The sequence below is a fragment of the Brachycentrus maculatus genome, unplaced genomic scaffold (assembly GCF_059751285.1).
Source record: "Brachycentrus maculatus isolate JH-2025_06_01 unplaced genomic scaffold, ASM5975128v1 h1tg000470l, whole genome shotgun sequence".
Classification (NCBI taxonomy): Eukaryota; Metazoa; Arthropoda; class Insecta; order Trichoptera; family Brachycentridae; genus Brachycentrus; species Brachycentrus maculatus.
Window position 1 is genome coordinate 747,562 of NW_028281217.1, and position 21,224 is coordinate 768,785.

Consider the following 21,224-nt stretch of genomic DNA (forward strand, 5'->3'; position numbering starts at 1 on the left):
ATGGTGCATAGGGTACTGCATCATATAAACACAATGTTATCTTGATCGTTAATACACGAAGGAAAGGTGATCAGCCCTCCGCTTCAGGTACCAGTCTAGGGTAATATTGAATAAATATTAGGGTGAAAAAATCACATTATTTATCAGACCCTCTCTGGGAATCGAACCCGGGACCTCCAGAACGGTAGCTGAGTGCGCTGACCATTACACTACGGATGCGGGCATAAACTTACTTGTGTTGATCTCTTATGATTTTCTTTATTGTAATAAATGCTGAAATAAATTATTGAAAAGGCTATTAGACATGTTGTTTTCGAATTGTGTCGATCATTAAAATGCATGATTCTTATTGAATGACGTATATTTTTATATAAGTGTTCTTAAACATTTATTTCAAAACTGCAAAATGTATGAGTATGCGTATTCATAATTTGTACACATGTATAGATTAAAAAAACCTAATTTTATTAAAAAACAACTGAGGGAGTACATATAAATAAATAAAAAATAATTAAAATACACAAACAATTTCATTTTGAGTAATATCAATTAGATCTTAAAATTTACCAATAACATTAAAAAATTAAGAATATTTAGATTAACGTACGTATTTGGCGTAATTAAAGTGTAAGTTGTTCCCCCTCTGAAATAACAAAAATCTTTTATATCTAATAACAAAATGCCCCGTTTTCTTAGTTATACAGGTACCTTAATAAATTAACTCTCACTGGCCACATAATACATATGGTATTTTTACAGTTGTCAGATTCATATAAAAATGAAGTGGGTCGAGAAAATCCTCTCGATAACCTCAAAATTTTGCGCAAATGTTTTCATCCGCCGTCAGTGGTGCAAATAAGACGTTTTAATTTAAGTTCCAACCTCCAGACGGTGCAAAATGCCGTCCAAAAAGAAAAAGTACAATGCGCGCTTTCCCGCGGTGAGTGAATTTACTAAATAGGGGTGCGCTTTTTCAGTTGATAAGCTTTTGCGTTCTTCTGACATGACCTAGCCTTCATTTTATTGCAGGGGCGGATCAAAAAGATAATGCAGACGGATGAGGAAGTCGGCAAAGTGGCGCAAGCTGTCCCAGTCATCATCTATATCCTTTTTATTTGATATTTTCCTCAACGGGGGCTAGTCATCTGTTTATACCGACGAGTACATATTGTCGAGTTTGTTTACAAATCGTGTGCCTATGCGAGAACGATACGCAGAAGCTTCCGAAAGTTCGTAGAAGTGATCTCTGTAGAGTGTTGGAGAGAATCAATCAATATTTTTCTATGAGTGGCACTATTCATTACCGTTTTGTGCGCAAATTTATCACGGAATGTTCTATAGTTTTTTTTCAGCAGTTTGTATAAATCTATGTGGAATATAAAACTGATACATTGGATGAAGAATCGTAGAGCTTACATATCGCTCACTCCTTTCAAGAACGTCATAAATCAAAAAACTTGATTTTTCAGGAGAACGTTTTTAAAGTTTTAAAACATAATACAATGTTTAAAAATAAAAATCAAGCCACTTATTGAACTTTTTACTACGCAAAAGATCTTTTTAGGTAAAACCTGAAGGTTTTTTCTCCATTTGAAAAACATTTAGGATATTCAAAAAAATAATTAAACAATACATTTTCTTTAAAATGCAAAAACAACACTTTCTGCCCTGTAGCGGGTAAATATTATGTTAAAAATATGCCTCTTTTTCTGTGATATAGTACATTTTCTGGGCATTCCGAAAATATGCTCAACTCGAAATTGACGATTTTTGATTTATGACGTTCTTGAAAGGAGTGAGCGATTATGTTTTTAAGCGGTATTTATGATTCTCAAAATTAAAATGAAAAATAATTTACAAAATTTTCAATTATACAAAATTGCTGTACATTGTAATGCACCCTCGAAGTGATCTCACAAAACATATAAATTATTCTTCATTCTTCAAACCCTTGTCCGTACCTGATGGTGCATAGGGCACTGCATTATATATATATTTTTTTGTTTGTTCTTTTGAATATTCTTACAAATATATTTTGTATAGAATGTAATATCGCTCACTCCTTTCAACAACGTCATATATCAAAATTCTCGATTTTTCGGGAGATCGTTTTTGAAGTTTAATAATATAATGAAATGTATTAAAAATAAATATCAAGCCACTTATTGAACTTTTTACTGTGCCACAGATCTTTTTAGGTAAAACTTGAAGTTTTTTTTTCCATTTGAAAAATATTTAGTAAATTTAAAAAAAAAAAAAACAATACCTTTTCTTCAAAATGAAAAAAACAACTCTTTGTGCCCTGTAGCGGGTAAATATTAAGTTGAAAATATGCCGCTTTTGCTGGGATATAGTACATTTTCTGGGCATTCCGAAAACATGCACAGTTGAAAATTGATGATTTTTGATTTATGACGTTTTTGAATGGTGTGAGCGATATATCAATCAAGATAATCTCGACATATTCTGCGCATATTGCAAAAATTGGTTGCCAGTGATATTGCCCTCGAAATGCTAGACAAGGTGCATGACATATTCATATATTTTTTTTTTAAAACCCTTATCCACACCCAATGGTGCATAGGGCACTGCGTCATATAAACACAGTGTTATCTTGATCGTTTACACATGAAAGAAAGGTGATCAGCCTTCCGCTTCAGGTACCAGACCAGGGTAATATTGAATAAATATTACAGTGAAAAAAATCACTTATATTTATTTTACCCCCTTGGGAATCGAAACTGGGACCTCCAGAACGGTAGCCGAGCGTGCTAACCATTACACTACGGAGGCGGACAATTCATATGCATAGGGCAAATGGGAACAATTTGACGTACCGCGAACGTTTCTGTGGTTGCGGGCATACTTTTTTGTACTTGAACATACAGGATATGGCTTGTTGCGTTTGGGTGATAATAAAGTGGACGTATTACGTACATTCGTATGGGTAGGGCGGTTAATGATTCCCAAAATAAAAAAATATAAATAATTAACAAAATTATAAATTGTACAATAAATTGCTGTATATTGTAAAGCACCCTTGAAGTGATTTCACACAAAAACGGCGCTATGTAAATTAGCCTCTTCTTCTTCTTTTTATAGATCCTCAGGATCTGTGCGGCCAGATATCTCTCCACCTTTTTGGAGGTCTGCCTGGGGGACTACGTCCTTCAGGGTTACCTTGAAGGGCGATACGTGGAAGTCTGTCATCTGACATTCTGTTAATATGCTCATTCCAGTATCGCCTTCGTTGTCGTCCAAAAAACAAATAAATATATAAATTATCCAATAAATAATAGTAGAGGAAGACCGAGGAAAACCTGGCACAATCAGGTATGTCAAATACTTGAAAGCGGCCGGGTCAGGAGTCGTAATAATCGTCGGGTATGTATGAGGAGATGCATGAATGGAGAAGAGGCGAAGAATGTTTGCAAAGACAGAGTGGTGTGGCGTTCGATTATCTATTCCTATGCCTGCGGGGAAGCGGCGTGATGGTTAGTTAGTTAGTTAATAGTAAATACATGTAATGTACACAACAGAATGAGGGTTCATCTTTATTGGACGGGGTAAAAATAGTTCTGAAAGTTTAAAAAAAATGATGAAAAATCACATCAGAAATAATTTTTTGATTATTTTTTAATTGATTATATTTTATCATAAAAATGTGTCCATCAACAGGTCAACAATAAAGCCAATTGTCTAAAATATATTCATTATGTTGTATTTTTTTTTTAATTTTATTAGAAGGAAAAAACAAGTTTCAATACATGAAAAACCAGAATACAAAAAAAATCATGAATACCGATTACAGTTTTTCACATTTATACATAGCAAAAGTAAGAGAGAAAAATCTGTATATAACAAGAGATATGAGATAAGGATGGGATAAAGAGAAAAGGAGATGAGAGTGATAGGAAAAGAAGAAAAGGAGAGGACTGGGAATAGAATCACCCTTTTCAGATTATAAAATTTCGAATAATTTGTTGGTAATCTGTATAACCCCTTAACTCTGCCACACCTCGGACCCTGGAGCTGTTTGTGGAGTCGCTGCTCACCAAGTCGCTGCAGGTGACGCAGAGCCGGAACGCCAAGACCCTGAGCCCATCACACCTCAAACAGTGCATCCTTGCCGAGTCGCGTTTCGACTTCCTCAGGGACATGGTAAGCGTTTCATTACAAATTAAACATTTTATTCATTTAGATTCCTGTTTTCAAACACTAGTCACTTCGGCTTACCAGAAAAAAGTAATGTATGAAAATATTTGTGAATATCATATTGCTCACTCCTTTCAAGAACGTCATAAATAAAAAATCGTCAATTTTCAGTTGTGCACGTTTTCGAAATGCCCAGAAAATGTACTATATCCCAGCAAAAGTGGCATATTTTTAACTTAATATTTACCTTCTACATGGCAGAAAGTGTTGTTTTTGCATTTTGAAGAAAAGGTATTGTTTAATTATTTTTTTAAACATACCTAATATTTTTCAAATGGAGAAAAAACCTTCAGGTTTTACCTAAAAAGATCTGTTGCACAGTAAAAAGTTCAATAAGTGGCTTGATATTTATTTTTAATACATTATATTATAATTTTAAACTTTAAAAACGCTCCCCTGATAAATCTAGTTTTTTGATTTATGACGTTCTTGAAAGGAGTGAGCGATATGCAACTTGGGAACGGGTTAAGTAAAGCTCAAATCAATAGATTGAGATATTGGCTAACTAACTAACTAACTAACTAACCATCACGCCGCTTCCCCGCAGGGGTAGGCAGAGAGAATAGAGCACCACACCACTCTGTCCTTGCAAGCATTCTTCGCCTCTTCCACGTTCATGCATCTCCTCATACATATCCGCCGATTGTTACGACTCCTAACCTGACCACTTTCAAGTATTTGGCATACCTGATCGTGCCAAGTTTTTCTCGGTCTTCCTCTGCTTCTTTTCCCGCTAACATTCGCCTCATTAATTTGTTTTACCGTTCTTTCCTCACTCATTCGTTCTACATGTCCAAACCATCTCAACACACCTTTCTTAATTTTATCGATAATGCTTATCTCAGCTTTGCATTCCTTCCTTATTTCACTATTCGTACATCTATCATACATCGTTTTGTCGCACATTCTTCTGAGAGATCGCATTTCGACTGCATTCAGTCTACTTTCATCCTTCTTGAGATATTGGTAGAAAGAAAAAACAGTTTAAGTGAACTATCAGACTATGTATAATTGATTATGGAGCAATATATGCAAACAATGATCAGAAAAGATTAAAAGGGATATCTATCATTTAGCGACTAACATTTTTTCGAATTTCATTTCAAAAGTCAGCAAAATCATGACTACTAGGTCACCCAGATAGTCGAAGTTTTTTTTTTTTATGTATTAATTTTAAATCAAACACAGATTTTTTGAGTCTACTAAGTTGTATTTTATTAACAAAAAACACATAAAAAATTATATTGTGACAATTGTTTCGCCTTGTTAGGGCATTATCAAACGAATGTGAAGATCAAATGGACTACGGTCCTTATGTAGCTATACAATTCTAAGTGACAGTTTTAACATGTGCAGCAATAATTAATATAATTTTTTATGTGTTTTTTGTTCGTAAAATACAACTTAGTAGACTCAAAAAATCTGTGTTTGGTTTAAAATTAATACATAAATTAAAATGGAGTTCTACAAATTAAACGCCAAGTCACTAAATAAATGAAGAATTTTTTTTATCATGTTTATTCATTTATTTTTTATTTGAAATAGTATGGGAAAGTGTAGTCAGAAATAGTATAAAAAAATGTGACCAACACAAATTTATTACTCGTAGTACTAGTTATTTGTTCAAATTTTTCACTATGTAAACTGATAACATACTGAACATATTGAGTGTCCAAATATTTGTTCACAAATCAGAGATTTTTTTTCCCCACTTAGGAGTCATTTTTTAATTTTTTTTTGAGAATTCAATATAGGTAAAGAAGAATAGAAGAATATGAAGGTCTGGGTATTTACATGGCTTATGATCTGTCACTTTTAATCAAATTCTATTTCTGATAATATCTATTGTATTCTTGCCAGTGCCCTTTACTATAACCTAAAATATAATGTATACCCACACACAGGTCATGCCTTTGTGGGATCTTTTTTTATGTATTACTATCATATATTTTTTTTGTACTTGTAATTATAATATATTGTAAAACGCAAAAGTATTTAAAATAAAGAAAAAAAAACCTTCATCTATCATGCGTGAGTTTCTTTGAACAAATATATAGATTTTTATATCAGTTTGCGATTAAGCGTCGAATTACCATACGTCTATCCCCCACAAAACTAACACGGACTTAGACTCAAAGAGAAGAATAAAAAAAAAATTTACAATTTTATTTTTTTCTCTGCAGGTCAAAAGTATACCTGATGTGTCCCAGGCTGAAGAAAAGGAAGCGGCTCAGCATAAAAGTGCTGATAGTTCTCCGAATGCCTCGCGCTTCGCGGAAGTCAGGCCGCGTCAGCCTCGACCGGCCACCTCGGGTCACCTCAACGGGCAGTCCAGTGACTCTGGGAGCGACTACGAGCCCTCCAGCAAGCGCAAGCTGCCTCACGGCAACGGGAAGAGCCTCCGGAAGTACCCCGGAAGGCCAGAGGCAGAGCCCCCCAAGCCGGAGGCTGCGCAGACACACACACAAGTCATACAGAGTACCTCGGCTCCCGTCGCTACGGCCAGCTACCAACCCAGACCTAATAGACAACCTAATTTCTACCAAGAGACGCTGAGAGAAGATGAAGATACGGATAAAAAAGAACCGGCATTCAGCTCTGTCATCCAGCCTAATCCGGAATATTCTCGCTCTGCTGGGTTTTACACTCAGTCAGAAACTGTGGTCACGCGACCCACTTATCCTAATCCGGCGTTTAAAGACAGCTTCGGCAGCTATTCCGAGACAAAAATACCGGAGTCCACTGCGCCTAAACTGCACATCGATTTATCGAAAGGTTTTCATGATGGCAATAGTTCGAAGACGCCGACGACTCCCATGTTTCACTTGGATCTGTCGGCAGTTCCATTGACGCCTCAATCGGACCGAAACAACCCCCCGTTCACTCCGACTTTGATCCGACAGCCCCACACGCCCGTGTTCAAAGACAGCGGGAATTTCAGGAGCGTGCTTCATAAGTCAGAGAGTCTGAACCGGTATAAATCTCCCAGAAAGGTGCCACCGGCTTTGCAGACGCTCAAACGCACGACGTCGCTGTACGACAACTCTCCCAATCCGGACGAAGTCGAAGACCTGAGTATTCCGAAGATCAAAATCGACGTTACCACCGATGGACAGGTGCCCAAGATTCATTTGGATCTGTCGAATTTCAAGTTTGACGCGGAGTGCTCCAACGCTTCGACGCTGGCGACCAGGAGAAGAAAGGGCTCGGTGTCTAATGAGCCGCCTCCCCTGCTGCCCATCAAGATGCCGCCGGCCAGCTCTACTGCTAGCTCCCTGCGCAAGAACCCTTCCACGGAGATGCAGCTGGACGAGGATTACGACACTTGAAGTGACACGCAGTTTTCGGAAGACACTTTCTATTTCTTGGTCCATTTAACGCATTCACTGCGTTTACATCGTGTCATACATCGCGAGATGCTGACAAATAAGCATTTATTTATAGATTCGGCGTTTAATTTGTAGAACTCCATTTTAATATATCGCTCACTCCTTTCAAGAACGTTATAAATCAAAAATCGTCAATGTTCAGTTGTGCATGTTTTCGGAATACCCAGAAAATGTACTATATCCCAGCAAAAGAGGCATATTTTTAACTTAATATTTACCCGCTACAGGGCAAAAAGTGTTGTTTTTGCATTTTGAAGAAAAGGTATTGTTTAATTATTTTTTTTAAGCATACTAATTATTTTTCAAATGGAGATAAAACCTTCAGGTTTTACCTAAAAAGATCTGTTGTACAGTAAAAAGTTCAGTAAGTGGCTTAATAATTATTTTTAATACATTGTATTATATTTTTAAACTTTAAACGCGTTCTCCTGAAAAATCAAGTTTTTTGATTTATGACATTCTTGAAAGGAGTGAGCGAAATGTATTAAATGTTAAATCAAACACTCATTTTTTTTAGTCTACTAAGTTGTATTTTATTATTAAAAAAACACTTAAAAATGAATTTCGTGACAATTGTTTCGTCTAGCTATGGCATTTTGAAACGAATGTCATTGTCAATTGATTTTTATGTGTTTTTTTCTTTAATAAAGTTTTTTTTCAACAAAGAATATTCTGACCTATTTTAAAATATCAGTAAAATATTAATATAATTAGGTTTTAAGTGAAACCAATCCAGCGTTTGTGAACGATATTTGTACACAACGACTGTATAGTTTTTTTTTCCATTTTTATTTTATTTGAACAGTGACCGGGTTTCGACACTATCGACATCATCAGTCCGGTAATATCGGTTACATCAAAACCCGATCACTGGTCAAATAAAATAAAAAAGTAAAAAAAAATGTAACACTCTCCTTATCATTCATCATTCATTATGTGTTATGCCACTTAAAAAAGTGAACGATGAATGATAAGGAGAGTGTTATATTACTATACCACAAAGTTAACAATGGTTTTAATGTACAAAATAAACTATATAGTTGTTGTTTTACTATGTAAAATGCAGTTCCACCAAGAAACGTCAGTTTAAAACTAAAATATAGCAACTAATTTTTGTACGCATGTGTTATGTTGTATTAACTGGTTCCGAAATAGAATTTCGTCACACCGAAAATTTAATTTAATAAGCATTTATTTTTGATTGGTAGGTCTTAAGACGTGTAAGTGTAGAAATAGGTGTGTAGACTGTCGGTGTATTTATTGTTGTGAATATTGTAGCTGTCGATCCAAGTGGCCATTCAAACCTAAGACGTTAAGTTAAGTTAAGTGAAGTGATGCGAAGCGTGCACTCTCAAAACTCGCCAAATCCACTCATCTGTTTTTAGTAAACGATTTGTGTAAATGGCTTATTGATATTTGCAGGTGTAGTTGTCCGAGTTTGAAAGTATAAGCTTCGAAATTGTACATACATACTGAAACACATATGTCCATCAATCATAATTTGATATAGTATATTTTTTTTCAATATATATCCATTATAGGTGTATCAACAGAGACGAGGATCTATTTTTTTTACAAAAGAAAATTTGGAATTCAGCATTTTTGGCATCGGCTGGCTTAAGTAATCACTGCTGTGTCACGTTTACCATTCTATCCATAATTCAACGTTCAAATTTTGTATATATTCTTCGTCTCTGTGGAGATGCCAGTAATATACATCTCGATCATCCTCAGGGATCAAATCTGGCAATAAAAAATAAAAAATGTTTTTTTATTGTTGATATATCAATATATATAGATGAAGCCTATTGAGATTGAAAAATTATATGTAAGTCTGGGCATTTACAGAGCTCACGACCTGTCATTGCCTGGTTTGAGTGATTGTTTAATGCGCCGTGTAACATTCACCAACCTTACCGTGAGTTTTTACCACATTGCTCAAATTTCGTAGAGTTGCACATATGCCTAAATTAAAAATATGCTAATAGACTTCTTCGTCTATGTTGAGGTGTCGATTAAAAATCTTGATGTGAATAACTCCCATAGCGGCATTTTTAGACAGTAATTTGGACACCAATATATTGTTATCATACAACGAATTTGTATCTCCCTTCTACTATGTCCTTCAACTATGTAATACTTTTATTGAACTTGTAATTTTTTAGATATTTTTTTTATTTTTGGTTTTATTTAATCTGTTTTATTTAATCTAAGGCTGAAAGCAACCGATAAAATATTGAGTGCCCGGCATGACAGTAATGTAGTAAAATATTCAAGATTATTTAAAAAAAAAATAAACACATCGCTCACTCCTTTCAAGAACGTCATAAATCAAAAATCGACAATTTTCAGTTGTGCATGTTTTTGGAATACCCAGAAAATGTACTATATCCCAGCAAAAGAGGCATATTTTGAACTCAATATTTACCCGCTACAGGGCAGAAAGTGTTGTTTTTGCATTTTGAAGAAAAGGTATTGTTTAATTATTTTTTTAAAATATTTTAAATATTTTTCAAATGGAGAATAAACCTTCAGGTTTTACCTAAAAAGATCTGATGCACAGTAAAAAGTTCAATAAGTGGCTTGATATTTATTTTTAATACATTGTATTTTATATTTAAACTTTAAAAACGTTCTCCTGAAAAATCAAGTTTTTTGATTTATGACGTTCTTGAAAGGAGTGAGCGACATCTGTTTAATTTTTAAACAGATGTGTTTAATTTTTTAAAAATAAACATACAGTAAACCCCCCTATAACATAGGAAATCGGTACCGCGTTATCGGAGGAAGCGTTATAAGGGGTTAATATTTTATTTATTCAATTGGCGTTTAATTTGAAGAACTCCGTTTTAATTTTTGTATTAGTTGTTAAATCAAACACTGATTTTTTGAGTCTACTAACCTTTCAACAAACACAAACATTCTTTTGAAAATGCCATAACTAGGCGAAACAACTGTCACAATATTAATTTTTTTGTGTTTTTTTTTAACAGTAGACTATAAAAATCGGTGTTTGATTTGACAAATGATACATCAAGTTAATATTTTAAATTGTATTTTTACATTTTCTTCTTCTTCTTCTAACCCTTATCCGCACCCCAATGGTGCATAGGGCACTGCATCGTAGAGAAGCAGTGTTATTTGGATCGTTAAATACACGAAGGAAAGGTGATCAGCCTTCCGATTCAGGTACCAGTCCTAGGTCATATTAAATAAATATTAGAGTGAAAAATCACTTATATTTATTTTGACCCTCTTGGGAATCGAACCCGGGACCTCCAGCATGGTAGCCTAGCGCGCTAACCACTACACTGTGGAGGCGGACGAAATTTTACATTTTAACTAGCGGAAATGACTGAAATGAGTCATTATTAAATTATAATCCAATTTAAAATCATTTTACCTGTATAAATTTCTCTCTGATAACGCAGTACTTATCTCAACGTTATAGGAAGTTGCTGTAGTTTGCTGTATATTGTATACATATTAGAAATTTCCTATGCAGTGGAACCTCGATATAAGGAATTAGGGGGTTTCGAAAGTATTTGGTGTATCGGATGATTTGTTATATCGATGTTTTGATGGCTAAAAATTCGTTATATTGATGTTCACTCTCTCATTTTTGTATCTTTATATAAAAGCATCAAATTTTTACTGGCAAGAATGTGTCAAGGTCATGTAAATTCAGCTCGTTCTCGGAGTTTTCACTATTCAATCGCGTCATCTGATTGTTAACCTTTTCCACTCTGACCATTTTTTCTCATAACTGATCAGCTACTCTGATCAAAAACGACGTTTTTCTACCATTAAAATAAATATTTTGGTCCCTAATTTTGGGGCACTCTGTCTGGCAATTCGTATGACCATGTTAATTAAGATTAACTGTATTTATCTGAAACATTTGTTGGTAGAATATACTTGCGTGATAGAGAAATCAGTGTTATACCTGCGCCGGGCCAGACATTGTGGCCCACGGAGCTGCCTACTAGAATCATACGGGCCAGAATGTCTGGCCTACAGAGTGGTAAGAGTTAAACATTCTAATTTCATCACTTCTTTGAGTATAACAATCGCTTTCATCATTACTATTGGACAAATTCGATATTGTTATAGGTGAAAACAATAGGTTCTTATAAAAAATGTGATTATTTTTTTTTACTAAAATTACTGATATCCGGAACGTGTGTAAGACGGAAGATATCGTGAGGTGGGGATGACAACGAAAGCGATTCTGGAATGAGCATGTAAATAGTTTGTCAGAAAACAGACTTCAACGTATCGCCCTTCAAGGAAACCCTGAAGGACGTAGACCCTCAGGCAGACCTCCAAGAAGGTGGAGAGATAGCTGGCAGTCATCATCCCAAGAGTGACAGATTCTGAGGATCTATAAAAAGAAGAAGACGTGTTAAATTAGTTTATATGTGAATATTATTGACGAATCGTAACTTTAGAAATGCGCAAACTGCAACACAAGCTCTTAGCTTGACACCCGAAATGCACTAACATCATCGTCAGTGTATCGAAAATTGCGCTTTTGGCAAATTATACCAGAGTCGATATATCGATTTTGAGCACTCTAACAGTCAAAATTTTTTTTAAACCATGATTTCTTGTCAAATTATCACAGGCATTATGTTAAATTTGGTATGTATGTATATCTAGTTGATATGTTGTAAAAATAAGTTATAATTTAATTGAAAAAGTTGTATATATGTGCAAGACAACTTTTTATTATTATCTCTTATTGGATTTATTATTTTAGCTATTTTCAGTTGAGTTTTACTCAGTGACGTCCGTGATTGTTCAAACAGCCAAGCTAAAGGGAAAAGTTTACCAAACAATTGTCAGACCCGCATTCCTCCATGGCTTCGAATGCTGGACGATGTATAGCACCTACTATAGGCAATTAGAAACTGCTGAAATGCGAATGCTCAGATGGTCAGCTGGAGTGTCCCTTAGAGATATAATAAAGAGTTCACACATTCGTGAAAGCCTGGCTGTAACAGCCATCAATAGTAAGGTAGAGGAAAGGCAATTGAGATATTATGGGCACATATAGAACCTGATGATATTGTGAACCAGGCAATCCCCGTAGATCTTCTTAGAATAACATCTAGAGGAAGACCAAAGAATTCAGATGATGAAGAAAGAAAACATGATTCCAAGGCTTGGCCTAGGTGACGTTGTATATGATAGAAGGACCTACAACCTGATGACGAGGAGAGTTGGCCCCAACAGTCTACAAAGATGATCCAGGAAGAAGGAGGTGAATGTTCATATTGTATTTTCCCTACCAGATATGTATACAGTTGATCCGGAATAAAAACAGCCTATGGGCGATTGTCCACTGCACGGGATTTCACGGTACGGCAGTCCGGTTTTGAAAAATGAAAACGACTACGACAGTTTAGCGTGATGGAATTTACGCGCAACGTGTTCACGCACCGATCAAGAGCTCCGATCCGAAGAAAGATGGATAAAAGCACAAGCCAATCGTCGTTTTAAAACGCTAACTGACGTGCCGGACGCTAAAATTACACAGAATTCCGCGTAGTGGACAAGCGCCTTATGGGGCAGGAATATTTTTCTCTTATAAAGAAATCTCTCTTATATCCACATAGGGATGAAAATCTCAAAGAGATTTCTCGTATACCTGGGTTCAACTGTATATGATTTGCAACAATATAATTTAAAAACATTGTGTTTTGACTACAAAGTGCTGTTTTTAATACAATGGAAAACGATTAAAATTAAATTACATTAAAAATGTTTATTCAGTAATAGGTTTATAATCTGTTTCATCACAAGAGTAGAAATATTGTAAATTTAAACATTCGCATTGTAAACTGTTTTTTATAATTCATTTTTAAATGATTTTTAATGCAATCATTGTCGTTGCATTATTGGAGGGGCACGGGCGAGATAGTATTGATTTTCATTTTCTTTATAATTAAAATGTAGCTTTGTTTTAAAATCACCATAAATATTTTATTATAACTTAATTAAAATGTCTACCGGTTTTGAAGCTAACCGCTTCTTTATCAAGGCTGATTATTTAGACTGAGTATTAATCAGTCTTTATAAAGAAGCGGTTAGCTTCGAAACAGGTAGACATTACAATTAAGTTATAATAAAATATTTATAGTGATTTTAAAACAAAGTTACATTTTGATTATAACAATTATTGTCGTTGTATTATTGGAGGTCCAAGATAGTGTTGAAACTCATTTTCTTAGGAGATGAATCTACTTTGACTCTGTGATTGGCATACGGTCTGTGTCGCCTTGGAAAGTGCTCACCGTGGTTCGGCACACAGTCTATGTTGCCTTGGAAAGTGCTCACTGTGGTTTGGCATACAGTTAATGCCGCTTTGGACAGTGCTCACTGTGGTTTGGCATACATTTAATGCCCCCTTGGATAGTGCTTACCGTGGCTTGGCATATAGTCTACGCCACCTTGGATAGTGCTTACCTTGGTTTGATATAAAGTCCATGCCGCCTTGGATAGTATCTACCGTGATTTGGCACACAGTCTGTACCCCTTGTTGGCTTAAACCGTATATGACACTATATCCGAGTTTCACTAGCAAAATTTAAAATTTACTCTAAGTTTTTATATGATTCAACGAATAGTCATGCTGTAATTTCAGATAGATAGGTTTGTGCAACTGAAATTTGCTATTTGTTGTTAAACGTACCTACATTACTCGTTGTTATTGTATCACAGTTACATTTGGCTTTGTAAATTTATCAAAATGTGCGTTTAACATATCTTTGTGTTGCAATATTTTAAAAAGGGTAGCATTTGCTTTTCACACGGCCAATATATTTATCACATCATGTAGACATCAAATGGATTGATTGATTGAGCTAAATTTTCTCTTTATTTTCTTTTAACCCTTGTCCGCACCCAATGGGGCACTGCATGGTAGCAATGCAGTATTGTCTTGATCGTTAATTGCATGAAGGCAAGATAATCATCAGCCCTGCCCTTCTTGTACCAGTCCAGGGTGATATGAAATAAATATGAGATACTATTTTTTTGTTGTTGACTTCGCTGGGAATCGAACCCGACACCTTCAGCTTGGTAGCCAAACTGGCTGACCACTAAACTATAGAGGTGGACAAAATTTTCTCACCATATATAAATAAAAATGTAAATTTTAAACACATTTCATTAGAATACGCGCCTATTTTTATATACTAGTTTTTTTACCTGTCACAGGTAAAAAACAAGCTTTTTATCTCAATGGCAGCGCCATCTGTTGAACGTAACAGCAACACACGTAGCATAGTGGGTAGCGTGCTTCTTGACAGCTGCCGTCACTTAGCGTTTGCGATGTTTTGGCCCGCATTGTCGTTTAATAGAATCTTTAATATTTTCATTGGTTTGTTAGCATTGTGAAATTAGACATATTAGAAATGTGTGCTTTTTATTCTTTTATTTTCCATTTAGCCGTACTGGGCCACAGCAAAGCGTGGCCATGTACAGCCAGTGATTGAATATAACCTTTTTTAATTGACACCAATGCTTGATTCTTTTCAAATACAGTGGAACCTCTCATAAGGAGTTATTTTTTTTGAATTACCTAACGTCCAAGTGACTCTGAAATCTAGCTACGGCTTATGCAACACCGCGTATCATGACCCTACTCAGGCTTCAACTTTTTAAGTTTCATAGTCTATGCCTACTCGTGAGTGGATTGACTCTTATTAAGTTACTATGATTTCATGTGATTCATGAGTGAAAATTCTAGGCAAAAACACTCGCAAGCGGTTAGCTTCGAAACCGGTAGACATTCTAATTAACTTATAATAAAATATCTATCGTGATTTTAAAACAAAGTTACATTTTAATTACAAAATGGAAAATCCCTAATTTGGTACTTCAAATATAAATTATATGAATCATTTCATATTGAATTCATTATCTTGAACCAACCAAAAAGCAAACAATTGAAAAGTTTGAATCTCATCAACAAAAATTCTAGGCAAAAGCACTCGCTTTCTCTCATTACATAATAATTCGTACTAGAATCTTAGTCATTAAGCGAAACACAAGCTAATGCACTGATGCGGAAGTGCAATGTCGTAAAAAGGGACGTGTTGTTTCTCCGTAATTCGTTATGTGAAATATTGCTTATTAAGGGAGCAACTTTTCACTCACTTTTTTTTGCACATTATGTGAATTACTCGTTATAAGAGGTGCTCGTTGTGAGAGGTTCCACTGTAATTGTAAATTAGATGTGATGTGATTAGGACACTCATGTCATAGACTGAGATATTTTTGTAAAAAATTTATAGAGTAGCCTTTGCTTGAATGTAATTTAGGCGTAATAAAATTGAAAAACTAAATTCTAAAATGTAATTACATAAAATAAGAAACTACAACACCAATGAGACAATTTGTAAATCTTTTTTTTTTTTTTTTTATAAATAAAATGTATTGAAAAATTATTTTATTGAAATCTCAACACATATAAAGATGTTATCGAGATGGAAGTAATTCTTATTCTTTTTTTAAATCCTTATCTGCACTTGGGGTGTGATGTGGCGTGGTGCATAGGGCACTGTGTCAGATCATCGCAATTTAAAATTGATTCGTAATTTTTTCATTAATTGATTCGGAGTCACTTTGTAATAATATCTATCCATTTTTAATTTAAGTTTTACTTGGTAAATACCAAATATTTTTAAAAATGTAATGTGACACGTGTTTTAATGCATTCCGCATCATTTTCAAACACCGTATGTGAATCTAAGTCTAAATTTTAGCGTTCTGTCCTTGGGGCGTTGAAGGAGGAAGAGAGGATAGGAGCCGTTCCTTTTTTTATTTATTCAGAATATCGATTTTAAAAAAATATATAAAAAATAGTATGAAAAAAATTCCTGAATTTTTTTTAAAAATTACTTTATTTGATAAGTTTCTCAGATCTTCTCACCTCGAAAAACTTCTGCATCTTTGTTGAGACATCTTTAATAGCTTGATGACAGCACCTCGAAGGTTGAATCCAGTGTTCCTTGTGCAAAGGTTTGGACGTACTATAATCAATATGTTACGTGTTTCAATATGTCGGAATTGCCAGGAATCGAATCTGGGACGTCACATACGAGTGTGATGGCTAAACCGCTAAACACCACACTACGGAGACATCATGAAATTTGGATGTTAAGAACTTGTAATTTAAGAAAAGTTAGCTTTCTATTATACCAGTATCTTCATTTCGTCAGTTTCAAAATATTTATATATATATTTTTATAGAATTTAATTACCTACATTTCACGCAACTATGATCCTGATGTGCCCCATATATATATATATATATATATATATATATATATATATATATATATGTATATATATATATATATATATATATATATATATATATATATATATATATATATATATATATATATATATATATATATATATATATATATATCTTTTTGTTTTTCTTTAAACCCTTATCCGCACCCCAATGGTGCATAGGGCACTGCGTTATATAAACGCAGTGTTATCTTGATCTTTTACACATGAAGAGAAGGTGATCAGCCCTCCGCTTCAGGTACCAGTCCAGGGTAATATTGAATAAATATTACAGTGAAAGAATTACTTATATTTAATTTACCCCCCTCGGGAATCGAACCCGGGACCTCCAGAACGGTAGCCGAGCGTGCTGACCATTACACTACGGAGGCAGACAGAACTCTAAAATTATATACATACATATTTAAATATTTTTTTAAACTACCACCATACTTTTATTATGGAGCACATAACTTTGGTCCATTAGATAATTTCTGAGGATTAGGACCATAGTTAGAGCTTCGAACTATAGTTGTGGCTTTAGACCACAGTTGAAGCTTCGGGCCAGAGTTGGGCTTGGACCATAGTTGTGGCTTTGGACCACAGTTGAGGCTTGGGACCACAGTTTGGGCTTTAAACCATAGTTGGAGCTATGTACCATACTCGGGGCTTTGATTCTTAGTTGTGATCACATTACAAATTGTGTAACATTCACCATATCGCCCACAATTGTCAAACATATTCAAATTTCTAACCAACTATGGTTCAATTTGCTTTGAACCGTGATTGGGGATTCGGGCCATAGTTAAGGTCTTGGACCATAGTTGCGTGAAATTACGGTACACTATTTGATTACCAACATGTTTTAGTATTTTAATTGTATTTAATTAAGTGTGTGTAATTTTAATTTGATTATTGTTATTGGTACGTGTGTTTTAAACATTTCAAAGGTCACGCATTACAAAAAAGAGAAGAAAAAAAACTGTGTACGCTTTAAACAAGTACCTTGATTTTTTTTATTGTTAAATAATTTATTCTGATTGTGAATACGTACTGTACTACCAATATACCTGAATTTATAAGTGAAAGATATTATTGTATATGTCTAAAGAGTAGTAATCTGAGCAATATATATGTTAGGGACGTTGTTTATACCATATTCTACCAATAAAATGAATGTAGACATTGGGATGTGTATTATTTATTGCCAGCAAACTGTTTATTACCTTTAACCTTTCCGGGAGTATGGACATAAATGAACATCGGTGCGAATTTTCCTCAAAGGAGTATCGACGTTAATAATAATAATAAATTTGGATAACTTATATAGCGCCATTTTCGTAAAAAAATACCTCAAGGGCGCTTCACTGTGAATGAATTGGGGAAAATATTATGGTGGAAATGATTTAGCAAACAAATGTGTTTTTAGTCTTTTTCTAAAGATCATCTCACTCTCACTATTTCTAACCATTGGTGGAAGAGCATTCCACGCCGTCGGTCCTGCAACAGCAAAGGCACGCTCGCCAAATTTAGTGCGTTGGTTGCGAGCTGGTAAGATAACTTTGCCCATTGCAGATGTTGTAGCCGATGGAAGCGTGAGACGTCTATCAACCAATTCATCTGGAATACACAGCTCCTTAAGATACTCTGGAGCCATATTGTGTATTGATTTATACATGAGTAGGCAGAGTTTATACTCAACCCTTTCGGGAAAGCGTAACCAGTGGAGTTTGCGAAGTAGTGGGGTGATGTGACTGAATTTAGAAATTCCAAAAATTAGTCTCGCTGCTGCGTTTAACACTGATTGCAGTCGAGTCATTTTATTGTTTGGTAGACCCGTGTATATACCGTTACTGTCGACGTTAATGTCAAAGTCCGTCTGTTGGTATGATGTAAGTTGTATAGCGATGACATCTGTGGATATTTGTACGTAACTTTGTCATAATTTATAAATATTTCAACGAAGTTTGTGATTTTATTTATTATTTTTTCGTAATTTCCGTCTTCAGAATGCATAGATTTCATGAAAAAAAATCTATGTGAAAAGAACCCACTCCCAAGAGAAAGTCAGACATCAATTGTTGTACTCCCGGAAAGGTTAACATCAAGCCTTTTCACTGCAGGGGCAGGCAGAGAGGTTGAAAGGCCACACAGTATTATGTCCCACCATACATATAGTCATACTATGTAGACTGTTGATGTGACCTGATTTTAGGTTTTGATAATTGATTTGTACACTTGGCTTGACCAAATCAACTCTGGCCAAGATTCCGAACTTTTTGCAATAAATAATTACCTATTATTCTAGAAATAATAATTAATTATTGCATATAAAATTGAGTACGCGTAAGTTTAAATCACTTTGTTTACAACATATATATATATAAAATAATACATACAAAATTATATTAATTTCGTTAACGCATATGAAAACATGCACTTTAATTGAATAGCCACTATCCGCCAACACTGTTTCCTTCAAAAGCATCAATTATCCCGTTTTTAATTCTGTTAAACATTGATTTTTCCACACTTGTTTAAGAGATCGCAAATGCAGCGTTTACTCTGCTTACATCCTTCTTTTGCTAAATGCATACATATATACGTACATGCACACATCCACAAAAATATATACATAATTACAGAGATTTTTTTTAAAAACAATAAAAGTACCAGAACTCACTTCATGTCAAGCTTTTTATTAAAAAAAAAATTAATATAAGTTTAACTTAGTAAATACCACTATTTCTTAAAATCCACTGTGACACGTGTTTCGATGCATTCCGCATCATTTTCAAACACCGCATGTGTTTAAAAATGATGCGGAATGCATCGAAACACGTGTCACAGTAGATTGTAAGAAATAGTGGTATTTACTAAGCAAAACTTAAATTAAAAATGGATATATTTTACCACAAAGTGACAGCCGAATCAATTAATAAAAAAATAAAAATATATATATATATATATATATATATATATATATATATATATATATATATATATATATATATATATATATATAATATATATATATATATATATATATATATATATATATATATATATATATATATATATATACATATATATATATATATATATATATATTAAAATTTAAAGCTAGTATTTATTTTGACAAATTATAAACATATAGATTGTAATAAGTGCAAACATTGTTTAGTTCAATTGATTTTGAAAATATTTAAAAAAAATATATCTGTCAAAAAAGGTGACGGAACACCATTCCACCGCGTTACATGGAAAAAAAGCCCTGTATAATTATAAAAATAAAACGGTAGAAGGCGTCAAGTCAAGGGTTTCTTAATGATAATCTACTGGAGACTGTACCTATCCTCCTGTGGCTTTAATGATAATTGTTGAAATGCGCTCCATCAGACGAATGTGGGGAAAATCATTATATGACACAATTAAAAACGAAGATGTAAGAAAGGAATGTAAGGCTGAACGAGGAATAATTGAAAAGATTAGGAAGAGTTCTTTACAGTGGTATGGACATGTGGAGCGAATGGATAACGAGAGAATGACTAAGGAAATATGTGTGGCGAATGTGAGAGGGAAAACAGAACGAGGACGACCGAAAAAGACTTGGCACGATCAGATCAATCAGAACCTAAAAACTGGCGTTGTCAAAAGTCTGCGTAATCAGAGGGCATGTATGATTAGAGGTATGGATGTGAAGGAGGCGAGGAGTGTATGTCAGGACAGAAAAGTGTGGCATTCCATCCTCTCTGCCTACCCCTGCGGAGAAACGGCGTGATGGTAGTAGTAGTAGTAGAAAGGTGGAGTTACCGTCCGGTGGAGGTACAGTGGAAAGGATAAAACAGACGATCGACTGCATTATTCTGATTTGACTCTAGCCACAGTGCTAGTATCACAGTGCACAAGTCGATATCTGCAGTCGGGGATAGAAAGAGGAATACATAAATAAAACAGCGATTTATTAAATTTTGTTTACTTAAATAATTTAAAAGCTCTTGGACATTTACAGTTGGATAATGTCACATAACAACATAAGAGAAAACAATGACTAACTCTACGATAACAAAACCGTGGTCATGAACATATAGTAAAGGTGTAAACGGTATCCTAAAACATGAATATAGACTACACTTTATATCGTATAATATAGAAACTCAATCATTCCATCGCTAGTTCTATTTAACCTTAAAGCATTTAGAAATTATTACATTAACAATTTACAGAGATGGCAACATTTTACTTACATTTGCAACACATTACAATAATAAAAGCGACGATTTGTAGATCTTTTGTAGAATAATGCACGTT

At 34.4% G+C, this 21,224-nt stretch overlaps 1 protein-coding gene across 1 annotated transcript; it reads left to right on the plus strand.

Annotated features, from left to right (window-relative positions):
* The first annotated feature begins 804 nt into the window (after positions 1-804).
* On the plus strand, positions 805-16,071 carry LOC148302252 (uncharacterized). The gene is made up of 4 exons (XM_088271925.1): positions 805-940; positions 1,030-1,102; positions 4,019-4,161; positions 6,399-16,071. Exons 1-4 carry the CDS (start codon positions 899-901, stop codon positions 7,542-7,544), a joined length of 1,404 nt encoding a protein of 467 aa, XP_088128051.1. The 5' UTR covers positions 805-898; the 3' UTR covers positions 7,545-16,071.
* Positions 16,072-21,224: the final 5,153 nt, after the last annotated feature.